At 47.1% G+C, this 19,094-nt stretch overlaps 1 protein-coding gene across 4 annotated transcripts in view; it reads left to right on the top strand.

Moving 5' to 3' along the window:
- Positions 1-1,960: 1,960 nt before the first annotated feature.
- The window catches only part of Appl2 (adaptor protein, phosphotyrosine interacting with PH domain and leucine zipper 2), a 62,588-nt gene continuing 45,454 nt past the window's right edge, over positions 1,961-19,094 (top strand). For all 4 annotated transcript variants that reach the window (XR_013091243.2, XR_013091242.2, XM_076855055.2 and 1 more), the window contains exons 1-3: positions 1,961-2,171; positions 7,937-8,035; positions 18,752-18,811. Coding sequence is in view for 2 of the 4 variants with exons in the window: in XM_076855055.2 (XP_076711170.2) it covers positions 2,118-2,171; positions 7,937-8,035; positions 18,752-18,811 (213 nt within the window). In the remaining 2 variants the exon portion in view is untranslated. The remainder of the gene's footprint in view (positions 2,172-7,936; positions 8,036-18,751; positions 18,812-19,094) is intronic.

Below are 19,094 nucleotides of genomic sequence, written 5' to 3'. Positions count from 1 at the left end.
CCTTTTGTAAAACCTTTAAAATTATAGGGACAGATACTTTTTATGAAACATTTAAAATTTTTCATGTTTACTTAAAGATTCCTCTTACATAATTCGTAATAAAGACAGCAAAGTGAGTGCAAGTGGTGGCACTGAACATTTTCATCTATTATACAAATGACTGGATGAAATAATTAATGAAAAGAATTTATAAATGTGTTATAGTCCCAGAATTTGTTTTATAATTTAGTCACTTTGAATTTGGGATACATTTTCCCAGAGAAGCAATGTTATAATGGGTACTTAAGTACCAAGAAATCCCACAAAGGCTGTTTAGCTCATAATGTAGCAATAAAACGTAGAAAAGTAAAAAGGATTGGAATTTTGTAAGAATACAATCTAAGTAACTTTGAATATTGATGTTCAAGGAAAGATGATTTTAATTAGAAGATGAGATGGTTCATGAAAACTATGGCAACCCCCAAGGGAACATCTGAGCCCTTTCAAAGCTTCTCAACAGCACTGTCTCCTTTTAATGTCTATTTTCCAATGAAAAGGATATAATATAATTGGCATAATCATATCCTCACACTGTTCTTACAATCAGAAGGGAGGAAGAACTTGAATCTGGCCTTGAGGATGAGGATTTTGGTCATGAGAGAATCTGGAAGATTATATGAGGTAAAATTAATTGAATGGTACTCTGTAGAAACAGAGGAAAAGGAAGAAACTGTGCGGTCGTGATTCCACCCACAGGGAAGAAAGAATATGATGGGGGAAAAGATGGTCAACGGAGGCCATAAAGTAGCGCAGGACAGGCTTGGCCATTACCAAGGGAGTGACAGCAGCAAGCCACTGACCTTCAGAGGTGTTGGCAATGCAGATTCTCTCAACATACCAAGGTGGCTTCTGCAGAATACAGAATTTGTATGGCATCATAATCTTCCTGTTGATTTTGGTGATGTTTTCTACTGGATAAGTCTTACTGATTCCTAAAGAAGGAACTTCAGACACCCTTGCCTTTGACAAAAAGAGAGGGTAAGATCCCTTTGCCAACCTTCCCCACCCCATCTGGCTTCCTTATCTTCTTTGGCAAGCTTCACTCTAATGATCCTAACCGAATCATTTAATTCTCTGGAATCTGTTTCCTCATCTCTAAATGACAACTCTGAACTAGATTATTCCTTCCAATTCTAAAAATTCGTTGATAAAATTCTCCAAAAAGACATAACAAACCAGCAGAAAAAAAGCTGTTTTCCAAGACTAGTTATCTCTATCACAGATGAGTCATAGTGATCCAGCTTTTCCTAAACTTAGCTGACCTCTCTGCTCTCAGAACTGTTTCAGGGCAATGAGATTTATCTAGCAAAATTGGTGTGAGAACTGTAGGGTTGTCCTTCGGTTTAAAAAAAGGGATGAGGCCGGGAGTACTAGCGCATGCCTGTAATCCCAGCCTCCTGGGAGGCTGAGGGAGGAGGATAACAAGTTCAAAGACTAGTCTCAGCAATTTAGAGAGACCCTGTCTCAAAATAAAAAATAAAAGAGGAGGTGGATGAGGCTCGGTGGTTTAAAAAAAAAAAAAAAAAAAAAACGCTCTTGGATTCAATCCCCAGTACCAAAAAAAAAAAAAAAAGGTGGTGGGGAATTGGTGGTGGGGAGAGTAATTGCAGCAAAATCTGTTAGCTACTATCTCCTTCGACGCAAGAGGGTTTCTGAGTAGCCACAAGTAGATAAAACCTCCTCTCCCCACACTCGGGTTCCTTTTCTGGGTTTTGTAGCATCAACTGGCACGCGCACGGGGCACAGGCGGCCATGACTGCGGAACACTAACCCATTAAGCGCTGGACGAGCCGCAGGGTCCCGAGGGTCGCGGCTCCCCGCGGTCGGAAGCGCGGCAGCCACACTTCCGGCGGCCGGCCGGACGCTCGCCACACTTCCTGTTGATCGGCTCCACTGGGGGCCGTGCCGGGCCGGGCCGGGCTGGGCTGGGAGGTGGGCGGGCTGGCAGGCGGCGGCAGTCACTGGCCAGGCGTGGGCGCGCGCGGGGCTGCCGCGGGCACTGAGAGTCGGCTGAGTAGCCTGAGCCCGGAGCACCTCGGCTGCCTGCCCTGCGTCCTTCCATCCGCCCTCGCCCAACCATGCCCGCGGTGGACAAGCTCCTGCTGGAGGAGGCGTTGCAGGACAGCCCCCAGGTACCTCCTCCGATGGGTCCCGTGCGCCCGCAGGGGCGAGGCCGCGGAGGGGCGCCTCCTGAGGAGGGGGCGGGCCGGGGACCCCGGGAGCCTCGGTGTCGTGACCTCTCCCGGGACTAACTCTGGCTCCTTGGCTTCTTAGCACGGTGCCCGGGGCAGACGGTTCGCCTTTTGATGCCTTCCTTCTGCCCTCTGTCAAATAGAGAATGAGTGTACCTGTCTCCTGGGTAGTTAGGAAAATTAAATGAGAAGGTGCCTGAAAAGTTTTTGTTTTTTAAACCAGACAGTTCGCGGTTCAGAGTAAAGAAATTCATCTTGTCATTCGGAGTACTCCTGCTGATGTGACCAGAACCGGGGGGTTTAGGGTCCTGAAGGGGAAGCAGGGAGGCTGGATCCCTCTCCCAGCCTCTCTGGCACTGTTTTCCATTGTGAAGAGAAAAAGAAGAACACCTGCCCCATTTGTCGGGCGAGGGAACCTCATTAGCACGCTTGAGATGCGAGTCCTTTGAGCTTGGGGGTGAAAACTGGTGTGTAAATATAGTAAATGAGTGCAAATGACACTAGTTCATTAGCTCCTAATTCATAGTCTTTCTCTGGGGAGCTTTTGTTCTTCATTTGACACCCTCCCACCTGGCCTACCCTTGCTTCCTATCTCCTTTCCTGGCTCTGCATCCCTGGGTTATTTAAGTTTCTTTATTTTCTAGTGCCAAGATTAAGCTGTTCTTCTCCCTGTTTCCCCTCTTTGGGGGTTCCTTCCTTTCTCTCCTGAATGAATTGTACCACCCAGGATGACTCTTTGAGAGACTTATCTAGTGCTCTCTGCATCTCCACCCCTGAGAATAAGTAAACAGGGCTGTGTGCACCTGTGTTTTGTGCACATTTCTTTGTGATCCTTCCTATGCAGGCAAGTCGGGCACTGTAAGCAAGCTGTGGTTTTTCTTTTATTTTTTGCAAGTTGGCATCCACTGACTGATTTTTCAAAGATCTCTTTTATACAACTCTACACTTCTGGTGTTTTTAATTGAATTGGACCCCATGATAGGAGGCATTTCGGCCAACTTCACACCAATTGAATGGGAATGGAACCTAATGTGAAATTTACAGTGATCATTGCAAGCCGAGTTCTCCACTTTGTAGTTGGGGACGCTGAGATGCAAAGATACATTGCTTTCCTAACCAGACATGGCTGTGGGCAGGCCAGTCTAAAGAAGCTGTACTCATTCCCTGTGCTTTCCTCACTGACAAATCACATTCTGAATTTTTGGCTGTCACGTAAATGAATACACACTGAGTGGCTTGAAGAACTTGCAGCACTATGAGGGAATAGTAGGAAGACTGGCAAATGAGTCAGGAGACCTGCGTTGCAGTTCTGGCTCCAACACTGAGCTTACCATGTGATTTGGGCAGTCACTTAATCCCCTTCCTGTGGCTGGCTAGTTTTTCTCATCTGCAGAGCCTCTACAGAGTGAGGGACACGGAGGAGATGATCTTCAAGGCACTCTAGAGGCTTTAAACTCTGTCTTATCTAAGGGTTTATAATTTTGAGCTTATGTGTGGAAAAAATAAGTTTAGAGGCATTATGATTCCTATTTACTGTTCCTTTTAATATAGGGAGTTTATTATTAAGGGTTTTTGATGTGGTTGCTGTACAGAATGGAAGCTACCTTAAAGTAGGTCTTTAATAATCATCAGAGCATATTTTGTGTATTTTATATGCAGCTTGTGCCTGGTACAGCTGTACTCCCAAGGAGGTTCATAGACTTGGAAGTGGAAGGAGTAATCCAGCTCTTTCATTTTATGTGGAAAGAATAAAAAGAATAGCAAAAGCTTAGATCATGTGTGTTATGTGTGGACACTGTTCTAAATGCCTTACCCCTCTTAACTCAGTCCTCCCAACAGTCTTTTAATCTAGGTTTCTCTTAAAATGATTGAGGAGCAGAGAAGTTATATAACTTTCCCAAGATTGTACTCTCTAAAGTGACAGAGCCAGGATTGGAACCTAGGCAGCATGCATATTAAAGGGATATTGCTGAAGTTAGTCCAATTACCTAGCACCTGGCTTTTCTGTTATTGGTGACCTGACGTTTGTTTCACTAAAAGGAAAAAAATCCTAAGAAACCATGTACTGTTTGTTGCCTCTGGTTATGTAGGAGAGCTGTGAGGTTGCTTAAGTAACCTGGTTGCACAAAAGCTTTTGTGTTTGAACTGAGTGACCCAAGAAATGCTGAATAGAAGTCGTCTGACCTTAGACACATGTATTAATTTCCTCCTTTTTAGTTGGCAGTGCTGCCTGATGTATTTAGAACTATTCTGTGTGTGTAGTATATTATCCCTGCTATATGAGAGGCAGCGTATCTCCAGGATGAGAGATTGGACTCCATGGTCATTTGTCCAACCACCACTTGCTGCTAGGAATGTGATGTAAATGAAATTCGTGTGACTGCCCTCGACCAGCTCACAGTATGTTCCAGGGCCAGATAAGTGTACAGCAGTTCCAGGACAGTGTGAATGTAGCTGTGAAAGATAGGGACATGGATGCTTGTACTTTGTCAAGGGGCCATTTCCTTATCCTATAAGTCATACATTTCCAAGACAGAAGAACTATTGCCTGCTTTTTTGGGGGGGAGGGGGTTTGTGCTTTTTTTAAAAAATATATATTTTTTAGTTGTAGTTGGACACAATACCTTTATTTATTTATTTTTATGTGGTGCTGAGGATCGAACCCAGAGCCTCCCATGGGCTAGACAAGCACTCTATGGCTGAGCCACCATCCCAACCCACTGTTTGCTGTATTATTTTGCAATTGGAATCACTGAAACAGAAATTAAAGACTTAGTTCTGAGATTTTGCTGTGAGTGGCCCAGCTGGGAACAGCCCTCTCCAACCAAATCAGGTCTTTCTTTTTATGCCAATGAGATGCTTCCAAACATAACCTGGGTGGCCTTGTATGGCTTCATTGTGGAGGGGTTTTTTCCTGGGGCTCTTTTTATTTTTATTTATTTATTTTTTACATTTTTTAGTTGTCAATGGGCCTTTATTTTATTTATTGCTATATGGTGCTGAGGATCGAACCTTGTGCCTCACCCATGGTAGGCAAGTGCTCTACCACTGAGCCCCAGCCCCAGACCCTGAGGCTCTTTTTATTTATAACACCATTTTACTTAGACTTATGATTCTATTATTTAATATCTTTCTTTCCACCAAAAGATGGGAATAGAACTTTGTTTTTAACCTTAAAAATTTTTTTAAAAATATTCTGACATTAAAATTGAACCATTCCACAATAACATGCTATTGAGAAGGTCTAGGATGGCTGAATTAGGTCACAAGCTATTTCTTTACTAAGGTAAGGAAATAACACAGAGCTGAGGCTATATCCTTAGGGTGCTTGCTTTTTTCCCCTCCTCTGGCTGTGGATGCTCCTGAGAGCATAGGGGTAGTACAGAAAGGATGGAATTCAAATCCTGAGTTTTCCACTGTTCCCTCTGGCAAGTTATTTACCCTGTCTGAGCTTGTGTTTGCACATGTACAACGGGAGAATAGAAATAAGCTACTTTTCAGGTTGTTAGGGATTTATGTGCCTGCATGCCATAGTACCTTCATGAGTGCTGCTGCTGTTGTCTTTGTGACACGCCAGTGCCTGACAGTTTTTTGAAAGTTCATCATCTTCATAATCAACATCCTCTGCCATCACTGTGTATTCGTTTGGCCCTGATGAACACTTCACATACATTAGTTATCTTGTTAACTCTGCAAATTAGTGCCAGAGCCTGGATGTGGACCCAGGAGTGATGGACCCCAAGTGAGTCACAGCTCCTCTGAGGGGCCCCAGCTGACTCGGAGCCCCCGTAGAGTGGGGGGTCATTGCTCCTCAACCTTGAATCTCAGTTCCCAGCACAGATGCTGGCTGAAGGCAGGAGGCAGGCACAGGCCACTGAATAGTGACAGACTCCCAGTGTGTGTTCTGAAAATGTCCTTTGACAATATTTGTTTTTCAAATAAAAATTATAACCTAAAGAAATGTAATACGGAATTCCAAATCCATGTTTTTTCCTACAGGTTGTCAGGAAGTCCAGTGGGTCACAACCATGATTTTTGTTCACAAATGAAATAGGAAAAAAAGAGTGTATGCATTCTGTGGATAAATATTGTGTGGCGAAACCTTTGCTCAGGCCTTAGTGTGAAATGTATTTCGTATCACGGAGATTGATTTTTAAGTTTGAAGAATTCTTCTGAGCTAGGCCGAATGAGTTCCCTGGTGAAGTTTGCTCTCCACCAGAGCTCTTTACACACTCCTTTACAGTCTCTGCGTGACGGCACTGTGATGCTTCCATTGATAAGCATCGGTACCAAAGAGAGTATGTAGGTCACAGAGCAGGGAATTTTTTAAAAATTTTTTTATCCTGGAAGACCTCAGTGAATTGCTGTGAGATGCCCCAGAGTCTGTAGAGCAAAAGGAGGTTCCACTTTTGTTTATGGAGGGACCTTTGGGCCCAGGGATGTCTGGGCCCAGCTGCCTTCAGGCTAGAGGGTGGCAGGCAGCCCACAGCCCCAGGCCCCTGGGGTAGTGCAGCACTGTGGTGGCTCAGGCCCTAGTAGATGGGTGCATGGCAGCGGGGAGGTCCTAGGATTGATAGGACATAGTGGCAACCCAGGCCACTTTTCTAACCTCTCAACTGATAGGTTAGAAAAAGAAGGAATTGAAATTTATTTGCAGGGAAGTAATGAATCTTAATAAATTGTTTCTTGTAAAGCACTTTGGTATCACCTGTAAAGATATTTCTGTAACTTACATTTTATTCTTTGCCTAATGAGTTATTTTCTGAAGTGGAAATCCCATTATTGCTTAGTGTAGTATTTCAGATCCTCCTGAGCTGGGCACATTCACAAGAGTCCCATGAGTAGATATATCTCTTAAGTGATGCCTTAACACCTGTTCATGCACCATTTTATATGTAAATATTTCATAAACAATATTGCAGTGCTTAGTGTGTGCCAGGCACTACCATGAAAATGCTCAGAAACACCCTCCAGCGAGTGGCATAGCTCAGTGTTTCTCAGAGCTCCTGGGAGCGAGACTTCTGGAAGCAGTGAGCTGGCCTTCTTGTTGCTGTTTGAGTTTTGTGCCCAGAGCTACTGCCAATGGGCCCAGGCAGCATGAAATTCCTAACCACGAATTTGAGAGTTGGCTGAATAAACTATGATGAAAAACAGGGACCTTGCAGCAGTATCTTAGGAGGGACGGACGACATACTCTGCAAGGCTGCCAGAACCCAGACCCAAGCAGCTGGCTGTGGGGGGGTCAGGCTCCAGTGGTGCCTGCAGCCACATCTGGCACACAGAGGGGCGCTAGCCTTATGGACTTGAAAGGAGAGTGTGTCCGTCCTAACCCCTCTTTGTTGGACGGACTTGACTGGCATGTCGCAGGGGTTGAAGTCACGACAGATAATAGCCCTTGGTTCTGAATTCTTGGCCATGCTGCGGTGGACCCCAGGGCCTCGAGCTCGCCAGGCGAGGACTCTAGCCCCGAGCCAGGCCCCCGGCCCCAGTCACAGTCTTTCTAAAAACAGGTTTTCCTTCTGTGACCCTGACAGGAGGCACTGTTGCCCTGCCCTGCGGTGGGAAGGGTAGAGAGCCGGCTCCTGCTGGCTCTACTGATGAAGGTGAAGCCGGGCCCAGGCCCTGCCCACCCATTTCCACTTGTGCATGCGCTGCCTCCTGGTGACTATGACACTGAGAAATCAACTCGGCCCCCTCTCTTGCAGACTCGCTCTTTACTAAGTGTGTTTGAAGAAGATGCCGGCACCCTCACCGACTACACCAACCAGCTGCTGCAGGCCATGCAGCGCGTCTTCGGAGCCCAGGTAGGCTGCCCCTTTCCCTTGGGTCAGGAGAAATTTGAGTTGGAAAAGCTTCATTTAAAAATTTGAAATAAGATCAGAATTGCTTTTCTCACTTCTGTTCACCTCCCAAAACTAAGGCATTCTCTTTTCATTATTTGAGAAAGAGTAGTTTTCCGGTAACAAGAGCCCGTAGACAGAGACCACGGAACTGCTTTTCATTTTTAAAAATTCAACCCCAAAGGGAAACATTGGAGTCTCCTCTTCCCACTGGTGAATAAGCGGGTTCAGTGTTTTGAGATGTGCTCTTTGTCTCTCTCATAAATGGACAGTCTTGGATGTCAGTGTGGGAGGGAGCCATGTTTTTTCAGAGCTTCCTCTGAAAAGACTTGAGTCACAGTTCTGGAACTATGGGGTGGCTTCTTTGTTTTGAGGAACAAATATCTCTGGCTTGCAGACCCATGGAAAATAAATTGCTGAGTAGCCAAAGTGAAGCTTTTTAAGATCAAGAAGTGCCATGTGAATCACTTTCTAAGGGAAGATTTATGAGTCACTTAAAAATAAAATTGTTACACATCAAAATATGGCAATAGATAATTTTCATTATTAATTCCTTGCCAACTTAAATCTGAATTGTTAATGTTTCTTTTTCTCATGGATGATTTCTAAAGACTTAAATACCACATTCAGTATTGTATAACTCTTAATAACCATATGGAATCATTATTACATAGCTCTTAAAACTCATGACTCATTGTCTTATTAGTCATTTATACATGGAAAAAGCCTCAGTCCTTGACTTTAGGGAGCTTACAGTTGGGTTGAGAGACAGATACATACGTCACCAGCAAGTGCTATGAGTACTAGGGAGGAAGGTTGCCTCATCCAGAGGAGTTGTGTTAGTCTGCATTCCGTACCTGTGACAAGATACCTGAGAATATCAACTTAAAAGGAGGAAAGGTTTATTTTGGCTCACAGCTTCAGAGGATTTAGTCCACAGTTGCTTGACCTTGTTCCTTTGAGCCTGTGGCCAGTTCATGTAACAAAGGGACCCCATGGTGAGGAAGTTGAGGAAGCTGTCGGCTCATGGCAGTCAGGAAGCAAAGAGAGGGAGAGGAAGGAGCCAGGGTCCCAATATCCCCTCCAAGGGCACTCCCAAGTCACTTAGCTTCCTTCACTAGGCCCTACCTCTTCAGAGTTCCACCGCCTCCCAGGAATATCACAGGCTGGTGACCCAGCCTTTAGCATTCAGCCTTTGGGGGCCAAACTAGGCACCCAAAAGGAGGTGATTGTATTGTTGAGATTTATTGAGTACTTAACAGCTGGAAGGCAGTTTCAGGAGCTTTTACATTGATGATCTCATCTACATTCCCCAGCAGCCCTGCAAGGCTGGTGTTGTGATTATCCTCCTTTTGTAGGTCAGGGGACTGAGGATTTTGATGACAAGTAACTCGCCCAGTCCACCCAGTTAAGTCTAGCAGAGTCTTTAGTCTCAAACTTCACTACTACATGGGACGGGAGGGTGGAGGCCTGGGCTGGGGAAGTGCAGTAGAAACAGAAGGAGGTGGCTGGACTTCAGAAGTGTCAGGAGGTGAGAGGTGACTGGGTGAGAAGGGGTCTGATGGTGAAAGAGGAGCCAGGAACGTGGGAGAGGATGGTTAACAGCACAGGGTACAGTCAGGTAGGAGAAAGCACTTCTGATGTTCTGTAGCACAGCAGAGTGACTTGTTAACAATTAATGGAATATTTTAAAATAGCTAATAGAGAAGATTTTGAATATTCCCAGCAAAAAGAAATGATAACCGTCTAAGGTGTAGACATGCCAGTTACCCTGATCTTATCAGTACACATTGTGTACATGTGCTGCAGTGCCACATTGTTCCCCATAAATATGCAAATTACTGTGTGTTGATTAATATATATATATATATATATATTTTTTTTTAAAGGTGGGTAGGGAAAGCAGGGCACATGTATGTGTACCCAGGTATACACATGCAGGGGGGTAGAGCTGGGACGGGGAATGGCCAGGGGGCTACACAGTTCTCTCTTAAGACATCACAGTGAGGAAAGAGGTCTTGTTGGAAGTTCAGATCCAGAGTCAGAGCTGGAGACACACATATGACAGGTAAACTTTGCAGTATTTTATGAGTGTCACTTTTTATCTACAACAAAGAATCAAGTCCTCATTTGTGACTTTGCTTGCCTACTTGTTTTGGTAAAGACATTCAGAATTTGGGAGCTTTGTTGATTTTTAGTTGAATTTGAAGTCCTGGCTATTTATGTTGGCATTTTAAAATATTTTCCCTAAATACTAGAAATATAAGAAAAGAGACTTTTTTTTTTTAACTGGACTTACACTGAACTTGCTTGCATTCAATAATTGAATATTGTTATTAATGATTTCCCTCCTGTTTGAGGCTGAAAGCCACTCCCAGGAGTCTGTGTAGCTTTTCCACGTCTGTCCGAATCATTTGCCTGGAGAAGTGAAACAATCTCTTATGCATCTTTTCTTTTGAGCCAGAAAATCTGTTTTGCCAAAATTAAGTAGGTCTTGCATTCCAAGAGGCTGGAATCCAGCTTTTAATTCACAGCACATGATCATCACGTGGGTCCTCTGGCCAGAAACCCTTCCTCCCTCCTGGTTCTGCAGCAGAGGCTGGTGTCAGTGTCGGGTCAGTGCTGCAGGATGAGCAAGTGGCGCTGATCAGATGTGCTCAGGTCAGCTGGGGCATGGATAGTTGGTTTGTCAGGCTTATGTGAAAGCTTAGGTGTTGTATTGCCTTTTAAATTTGAGAAACAAAACTTTTCTGAATCTTCTTTGGTCACTTTGCTTTGATATATGTCTATGTATGTGTGTCTTTATAGGTATTTAAATGTTATAAATATTTCATATCTACATCTTATTAGGGGGCACTGTGTACTGAACTTGGGGGTACTTCACCACTGAGCTACATTTCAACCTTTTTTATTTTTTGAGATAGGGTCCCACTAAGTTTCTGAGGCTGGTCTCCAACTTGTAGTCCTCTGGCTCAGCCTCCTAAGTCAGAGGAATTACAAGCTTGCACCACCACACATAGCTGATAGATGTGTATTTCTAAGACAGTAATATTTCTCATTGTCTTCATTTATGTTTGTTTTCCCTGAGTTATATTTTCTTGGTTTTATATTATTCCTTAAATATTTTTTACTAAGACATATTGAATTAGGTTAATAGAGTTTTATAATTTTATTCTTAAAAACAAGTACTTAGACATAATTTTTCATTATTATATTTTATTTTTTTTTCTTTCTTATTTATTTATTTTTTCAGCACTAAGTATTGCACCCTGGGGTGCTGTACCACTGAGCTTCATCCCCAATTCTTTTTTAATTTCCTGTTTTGAGTCAGGATCTCGCTAAGTTGCTGAGACTGAGACTCAAACTTGAGATCCTCCTGCCTCAGCTTCCTGAGTCACTGGTATTACAGGTGTGCACCATGATGCTCATTTAATTAGTATATTAGTAAGTTCAGTATAAGTCCATTTTTTAAAAAAAAAGTCACTGGTATTACAGGTGTGCACCATGATGCTCATCTCATTAATATATTTTAAAAACTGTATATAAATGCTGCTGATGGATGATGAATGTCCTTCAGCCCTTAATTTTAGAAAGAGTAAGAGAAAAAGTATAGAAAGTTCTGTGAGCAGTTTTACTCATTGTGACTAGTTGAGGGACTTTTTATATTTCATTTGGCATAAGCTCTGAAATGCAGCTGTAGGCCAGAAGTGGTTCTCAGCCTCGTACAGCAGCAGTCCCTTGAGCCACATCCGGTCTCTCTGCTGTCATGTGCCTTTGCATGTGGTGGGGCTGAGTCCTGCCTGTGGGTCACTGGAATGAACGAAGCCGCGGGCATTTCAGGGCACTGACAGATCAGAACTGGTTACGTGGAACACGACTGTTTTGAAAACACTGAGTTTAAAAGCTTTAGTAGTATCTGAACAGATGCATAACTACAACTATACTTAAACTTTGCATTAAACCCACATAAATTTTGCATTCAGTATATTTGTTATGATACTCGTTCTGATTCTGGTAACCTGCCATAATTTTGTTCCTAAAGGGTTTAACATTTTTTAATTTTTCAAAATGGACTTCTTAGGGCTTTACAGTGATATTTACACAGATCATCTCCTTGCAGCTGTTGTCCTGAGGAATCGGGGCCAGGCGCAGTGGCAGTTCTAGCTGTGGGCACTAAGGCTGTTCTTGCCGTTCTCATGACCCGTCTTCCTCCCCCGACAGACGTTGAGCCTCTGTGGGGAGTGCTTTCAGGTTGTTCTGTTGTTGTTTTTGTTTTTTTGCTTTTTAAAAAATAAATCTTGGATGGAATTTTTTTGAGAACTATGGTTAAAGCGCTCACTTTCCTTCCTACAGGCAGGACAATCCACCCAGCTCCATCTCTCCACCCCTTCTTTTTTTAAAAAAATTTTTTTAGTGTTAATGGGCCTTTATTTTATTCATTTATGTATATTCAATGCTGAGAATTGAACCTAGTGCCTCACACATGTGAGGCAAGCGCTCTACCACTGAGCCACAACCCCGTCTCCACCCTTTCTTAACTAAAGCTTTTAGAGTATAGAACTACTGAACCTAAAACAGACCCTAAAAGCTCAGATCTAAGGTGGAAACAGTGTCCTCTCAAATTGGGGTGAGGACAGTGGGAGAGAACAGAAGTAAAATAATTGGAAGGGGAGATATGCATAAAGTTGGTGTAGTAACGAACACAGGCTTCTTCTTTCGGTGGTGCTACATACAGATGTGAGCTAAGCAAGTTCCTGTACCTGCTGGTAAACAGCATGAGGGCAGGGGGCAGCCAGGGCATGAGCCTGTGATAGGAGAGGGAGGGGCCGACGGGTCACAGTTAAAACAGGAGCTCCATTTATTAGACACCCCGACGTGCCACACACTGGGTTCGGCATCTGCTGTGCAGTAGCTCATTTAGCTTTCATAACAAGGGTGTGGGGTTATTATGGTATGCATTTACAGAGGAGGAAACTCAGGTTATGTAGCTTGCCTAAGGTCACGCAGCTGACGAATGGCTCCAAGCCTGTACGCATGCTTCAGCACAATACTTTGCTTCTCTGACACATTGGTCTCCTCAAATGGCAGCAGAGGTTAGGGAAATTTGAGGTTTCAAAGGTGGTACTTGTCATTATAGAAGAACAAGCCCTGTTTGACAGCTGTATGGTATGTTAGAGGTGGGATCCAGTTTCTCTTTGTATCCCAGAACAGTGTACTTTGTTTAGTAGTGTTTTTTGTTTGTTTGTGTACTGGGCATTGAACCCAGGGGCACTTGACCACTGAACCACATCCCCAGCCCTATTTTGTATTTTATTTAGAGATAGGGTCTCACTCAGTTGCTTAGCACCTTGATTTTGCTGAGGCTGGCTTTGAACTCGCAATCCTCCCACCTCAGCCTCCTGAGCTGCTGGTATTAATTATTGTTTATTAGTTTTTGTCAAGATAGTTTTTGTAAGTGCATTTTAGCAGCCCTGAAAAACCCGTCAAATTGAAGCTTATATGCCAGAGACTGAGAAGAAATATATAGTTTTAAGATCTGAGGGCATAGGGGGCCCAAGTGGTTTCTGAGACAACTTCATAGATCTGGGTCCCCACGCTTGGCTTGCATGTGAAATCTGTCCTCACGCTGGCAGGGAAGGCCTTCATAATGGCATGAAAGAGTGTTCTGGGCTCGGCTTCCTCTCTTAGGTATGGAGGCTCAGTATGACCTTAGGTTCAACAGATCTGAATTCTGGTCTTGATTTGGCCACTTGGGCATGACCCGTATGGCAAGCCACTCCATTGGCAGGCGTCCTTGTCAGCTTGACATAGGCCACACACTCCCCACCTCACAGGGTTGATGTGAGGGTTAATTCTATAATCAATATCTGCAAAGTGCTAAGATCAGTCCCTGGCACGAAGCGTGCCCTTGGTGTGAATAGCACCTCCTTCTAAGTCGAGTGGCAGTGGCAGCTGGTCCCCGCCCCACCTGCCTAATGCCTGGTGCTCAGTACTCCCAGCCCTATTTTGTATTTTATTTAGGGCCAGGGTCTCACTGAGTTGCTTAGTGCCTCGCCTTTCCTGAGACTGGCTTTGAACTCGCGATCCTCCTGCCTCAGCCTCCCGAGCCCCTGGGATCACAGGTGTGCATCACCAGCACTGAACTCTGACTCTTTATTCCAAACAACTGTTACCTGTTGTCACTGTGTAGACGTCTAGGTTCCCTGGGATGTTGCAGTGCTTGCCCTCAAGAAAGCGCCTTCCCCCTTCAGCTCCCCGTACCCTGCAGCTCGGTGCATCCCATCGGAACTCCTTGCTTCCGCCCAGCTTGGCTGCCTCTGTGGCCGAGGCACAAAAGTGAACCCTAGGAAGGCCCACTAGCTCTCGGGACCTGGGGTCTGCCTGCTCTGCTAGTCTTGTCTCTGGCTATGTCAGAGTGGGCCAGGCCTCCATGCCCCTTCCACCGTCTACGCCAGGAGGCCCCAGCCACCCCTGCCCTGGCACGTGTCCTTCCTGGCCTTGGAGACTGACCTCAGGCCTGAGAAAGCATCGACACCCTCCTTGCCCCTACACTTCCTGGCCAAAGTGCCCTTCACTTGTGTGCCCATTTGCCCTGTGCCCTTGATAGCCGGACCACTGATGGTGCACTGAGTGGGCCTCCTGGGCCCTTGTGGACTCAGCTCCCAGGGAGCAGGTTGCCATGTCCCCGTGCCCAGCTCTTCTGTGTTTGAGGACTGGCTGTGGGGCCTCTCCTCCTGGCGGTCTGCACATCCTGATGGACACGGAAGTGTCCTTCCCAGCCCCGTGCCCTCTCAGTTCCTTGGCTGGGCTCTGTCATTGTGTGGACCCTTCCTGGAAACCCAGCTGCGCTTGACTCCTGCGTCCTGTTTGAGTGCCTGGGTTCCTCTCCGGGGCTTCCTGACGCGGCCTCTTTGTATTTATGTCCCACTCAGCTTCTCAGAATGGTCTCCTGATGGGTCACCCTTGTCTGTGCCCTCCCCCTCCAGTGCTTCTTCCCGCTACAGCCACTCGGCAGTTTTCTTCCACCAGTATCCGATCTGGTCACCCTGCAGCCCGCGGTCCTCAGGGCTTCCCATTCTCCACCAGGGCAGAATCGAGGTCCTCAGCAGGTACCCCTCAGCCTTTGCTCTTGCCACACTGCCCTCTGCTCCCCATGCAGCGCACCTGGAGGGGCACCCGTGTGTCCCAGCCTGTGGCAAACATAGAATGAATGTGGCTCTCAGCCCCTGGACATGTGTTAGGTTCAGACCTGAGTATGTGTCTGTGTCCACCCCACACCCAGCCTCTCCATGGCTGCCAAGGACGATGGTGCCCACAGAGGCCTCTGGATGGTTTTAGGTGACAGTTGCGGAAGATAAACATTCCCTTGCCAGGAGCTTAGGTTTCCTGTCGGGCTTGTTAGCCACTTGTCTTTCTGCCTCGGCCACAGCTGCGGGGGTGCTCGCCAACACGGGAGGCACTGTCCACAGCCCTGTGCCAGCTTGCCTTGTGTGTGTGTGTGTGTGGTGCTGGGGGTGGAACCCAGGGCTCTGTGTGTGCTGAGTGGGTTCTGAGCCCCAGACCCAGCTTGTCTTTTTGGATTCTTATGTAGCAGTAAAGAGTGTCAAGGGTGGCCAGGGAGCTGCTCCAGGGCAGAGAACGTGGCTCAGTGGAAGAGCCCTTGCCTAGCATGGGGGAGGCCCTGTGTTCAACCCCAATGCTGCCAAACAAAACCGAGCATATTATTCATGGGACTCTTATGTAGAATGTGTTTGGCCACCTCTTCTGCTGGGCTTCAGTTAGAAGAACGTGAGCGCTGTGTTCCTGTCTGCAGACCCTCCAGACCTCCCACCCACATGCTCACTAGATAGAGGTTGAGCTCCGGAGGGGAACAGCACTGTGTGAAGCACCTGGACTTGAGGTTCAGAGGCCCACAGACCTGGGCTGAGTATTTTACCTTGCCAGTTATTAATCATGTGGTGTTTTTTTTTTTTTTTAACTAACTTGCAGATTTACCCTCTTTAAGCCCTAGCATCCTCCTTTGTAAAATGGAAATAAGAAAGACACATACTCGTGGGTGCACTTGAGGAGTAAATGTGCTCATGTGTGAAAAACTCTTAGCGGCAATGTCGGGTGCTCAGAAAACACCCCGAGTGCCAGCAGCCATCCCTGGCGCCGTCGTGCACATCCCCACTCCGCCTGCGCCCCAGTTTTGCGAGCAGAGTTGGATGCCTGTGCCGGGAGGGGCCGTCCTCCTGGGGCGTGGGCTCGTGGGCTGGTGTTGGTGGAGCGTCTCCTAAAGCCTCATGCACCTTGGGTCAGGTACTGGTGAGGCTCAAGAGGACCCAGGTCAGGAGACTTCACGTGCTGAGTCTTGCTCTGAGCAGGTGACGGGCCACTGTAGGTGTGCTTGGTTCCAGTGAAGTCACTCAAGCCAAGCCCAGCCTCTCCATGGCCTGAAATAGCAGCCCTGTGGGAGCACAGCGTCTTCCCAGGGTGTTAGGAGGGACGTGGCAGAGACCAGTCGCCACAGCCACCACGTGTGTTGTGTGTGTTGTGCCCCTTCTTCCCCCAGCCATGGCAAGTTGTGTCAGTGACACATGCATGCCCTCCCCTCTGGCCCTTCACAGACCAAGGCTGGGTAGAGCTCGGGCTTTCTCCTTTCTTAATCTTGGTCGGGCTCAGAATCTTAGAGAGTCGTGTCCGGGAGTGGGGAGTTTAGAATCAGACTGGGTTCACATCCTAGCCCGGCCACTGCTAGCTGTGTGACCTTGTGCAGGTGGCATGACCTTTCTGTGCCTTGGTTTCTTCATCTGTAAGATTAGGTTAATAGTTAGATCCTGCTCTACAGGATTGTCAGAATTAACTGAGGAAACACCTGGTGTAAATCAAGCGCTCTGCGGTGTCAGCTGCTGTTGGGAGGACTCTGGCTGAGCACATCGAATCCCACAGGGTGCTGTCCTCCACCACGTGCCAGGGTAGCTAGAGCAATTCCCCTTAGCAGTCCTCCTCGCTGTTCTCTAGTGAGGAGGCAGAGGAAGGGGCTTCTGCTGGACGAGCATGAGCCCAGTGAGTCGCATTGTCCCCTGTCCATGTGCTCTGCTGGCGAGGCCTCATTGTGCCGTCCCCCGGCTTGGGTTTCCTTGCCCCGTTGACAGCTTAGGTTAGACACCAGGAGTCCAGGTAGTGCTTTAAACTTGGAATTTAGATGAGTTTTCTGTTGTCAAACATCTGTCTGCACCCGCTGTGCGCTAAGGAGTGTTGTGTGTTCCTGTCTAAGTGAAGGAGGGGGCACCCGGGCTCGTTCACTTGCTGCCAGTTCCGGTCAGTTTTGAGGGGCAGCGTGCCAGTAGGGTGCCAAAGCTGGGGCTCCATTCGACCTCGTTCTGGGGGACGGGGAGAGCCACTTTTCCTGGCATGTCCATGCCTCCCCTTAGGGCAGCGGAGCACCGCAGAGCGGAGTTGGGCCAGTTGTCTGCAGCGAGGGCACCCCCAAAAGTGGGATTGGCTCTGATGGGCCCACAGAAAATAAAACAGGCTCCTACAGACTCAGGACTTGACCCTTAGAAGAACAGCAACCCTGGAGAAAGAGAGTAACGAGGCCAAGGCCAGGAAGGCCGGCCACTGCCTCCCTTCTCCACGCCAGGTCAGACCCAGGGCTCTGGCCTGCAGGAGTGAGCCCCGAGTTAGGAGCAGCATTAGTGGGAGCTCGCAGGTGGTAGGAAACCGCTTTGTGGCCGAGAGGGAGGAAGGAACCTGAGCAGAGGGAAATGGATGGTATGGGCGGGGCAGGGGCCACCACGGCCTCCCAGGGCGTCACAACTCGTAAAGAGCAGCGCCTTCCCCAGGTTTTTTGAGACTCTTGGGTTTAGCAGTGTTTTTGTCACATCCGTGGTGACTGCCCCAGTGCTGCTTCGTTCCCGTCACAGTTCCAGGAAGGCCCACTTGGCCCAGGCCCTGCAGGCCCACTCGGCCGTGTTGCAGCTCGCCCGCCCTGTCCCAGCCCTGCTCTGCTGGGCGTCTCCATGTCCATTTCTTCTGGAAGCTCACTCTTGGGCAAGGCTCTGCTTAGGACATGTCTTCCTAGAGACCATCTGGGTCCTCCTGTCCCTGCCTCCCATGCGCCAGCCTCTTTCCTTTGCTCTTCTCATTATGCAAGGGGCCATATTTTTGGAGTCTGCTTCCCCAGTCAGTCCACAGGACAGGGACCACATCTTTGCTGAATGCTTGGCAGATTGTACATTTATTTTGGTACCAGGGATTGAACTCATGGGCGCTTAACCACTGAGCCACATCCCCATCCCCAGCCCTCTTTTGTATTTCATTTAGAGACAGGGTCTCAATGATTTGCTTAGCACCTCTCTAAGTTGCTGAGGCTGGCTTTGAACTCACGATCCTCCTGCCTCAGCCTCCCGAATCACAGGCGTGCACTACTGTGCCTGGCTGGATTGTAATTTTTTGCTTCAGTTGTTTACTGATGGAAAAACCAGAAGGAACAGCAATTTGCAAAGGATGCAGTGGGGGAAAAGGTAAGCATTAACCTTTGGATTTGTCTTGGTTTTGTTTTCTAAATAATGCCTGAAAAAAGTATTTATCATTCCACAGGCGCACACACAGCGCTTTTTAAAGGATGCTCTGAGAGGCCTTTTTTATGGACCCTAAAGCGTGGGCAGATTTCACTACCTTCTCTTTTCTCCACAGAATGAAATGTGCTTGGCCACCCAACAGCTTTCCAAGCAGCTGCTGGCGTATGAAAAGCAGGTAACCCAGGCTCCGCGCCGCCTGGCGCTGTGGCAGGCCTCTGCTCAGCGCTGCTTTAGAGCAATTCTCCAGAGGCGTCCTTAAAGATCTGTGCTGCTTTTCCTTCCTCTCCTCTCCTTTTCTTCCCTCTGTCTTTCCTTTTCTCTCTTCCTTCTCCCTTCCTTATTTTCCCCCAGCGTTTCTTTTGGGGGGGCCTTTCTTTTTTTTCCCACTGATAAATACTAACTAGTGATCATCCCAAAGTCCTTCTGAGGTGCTCTGAGGGGCCTTCAGAAGAAGTCAG

This window comes from Callospermophilus lateralis, chromosome 4, assembly GCF_048772815.1.
Source record: "Callospermophilus lateralis isolate mCalLat2 chromosome 4, mCalLat2.hap1, whole genome shotgun sequence".
Taxonomy (NCBI): Eukaryota; Metazoa; Chordata; class Mammalia; order Rodentia; family Sciuridae; genus Callospermophilus; species Callospermophilus lateralis.
This window is presented reverse-complemented; position numbering and strand designations above follow the sequence as displayed.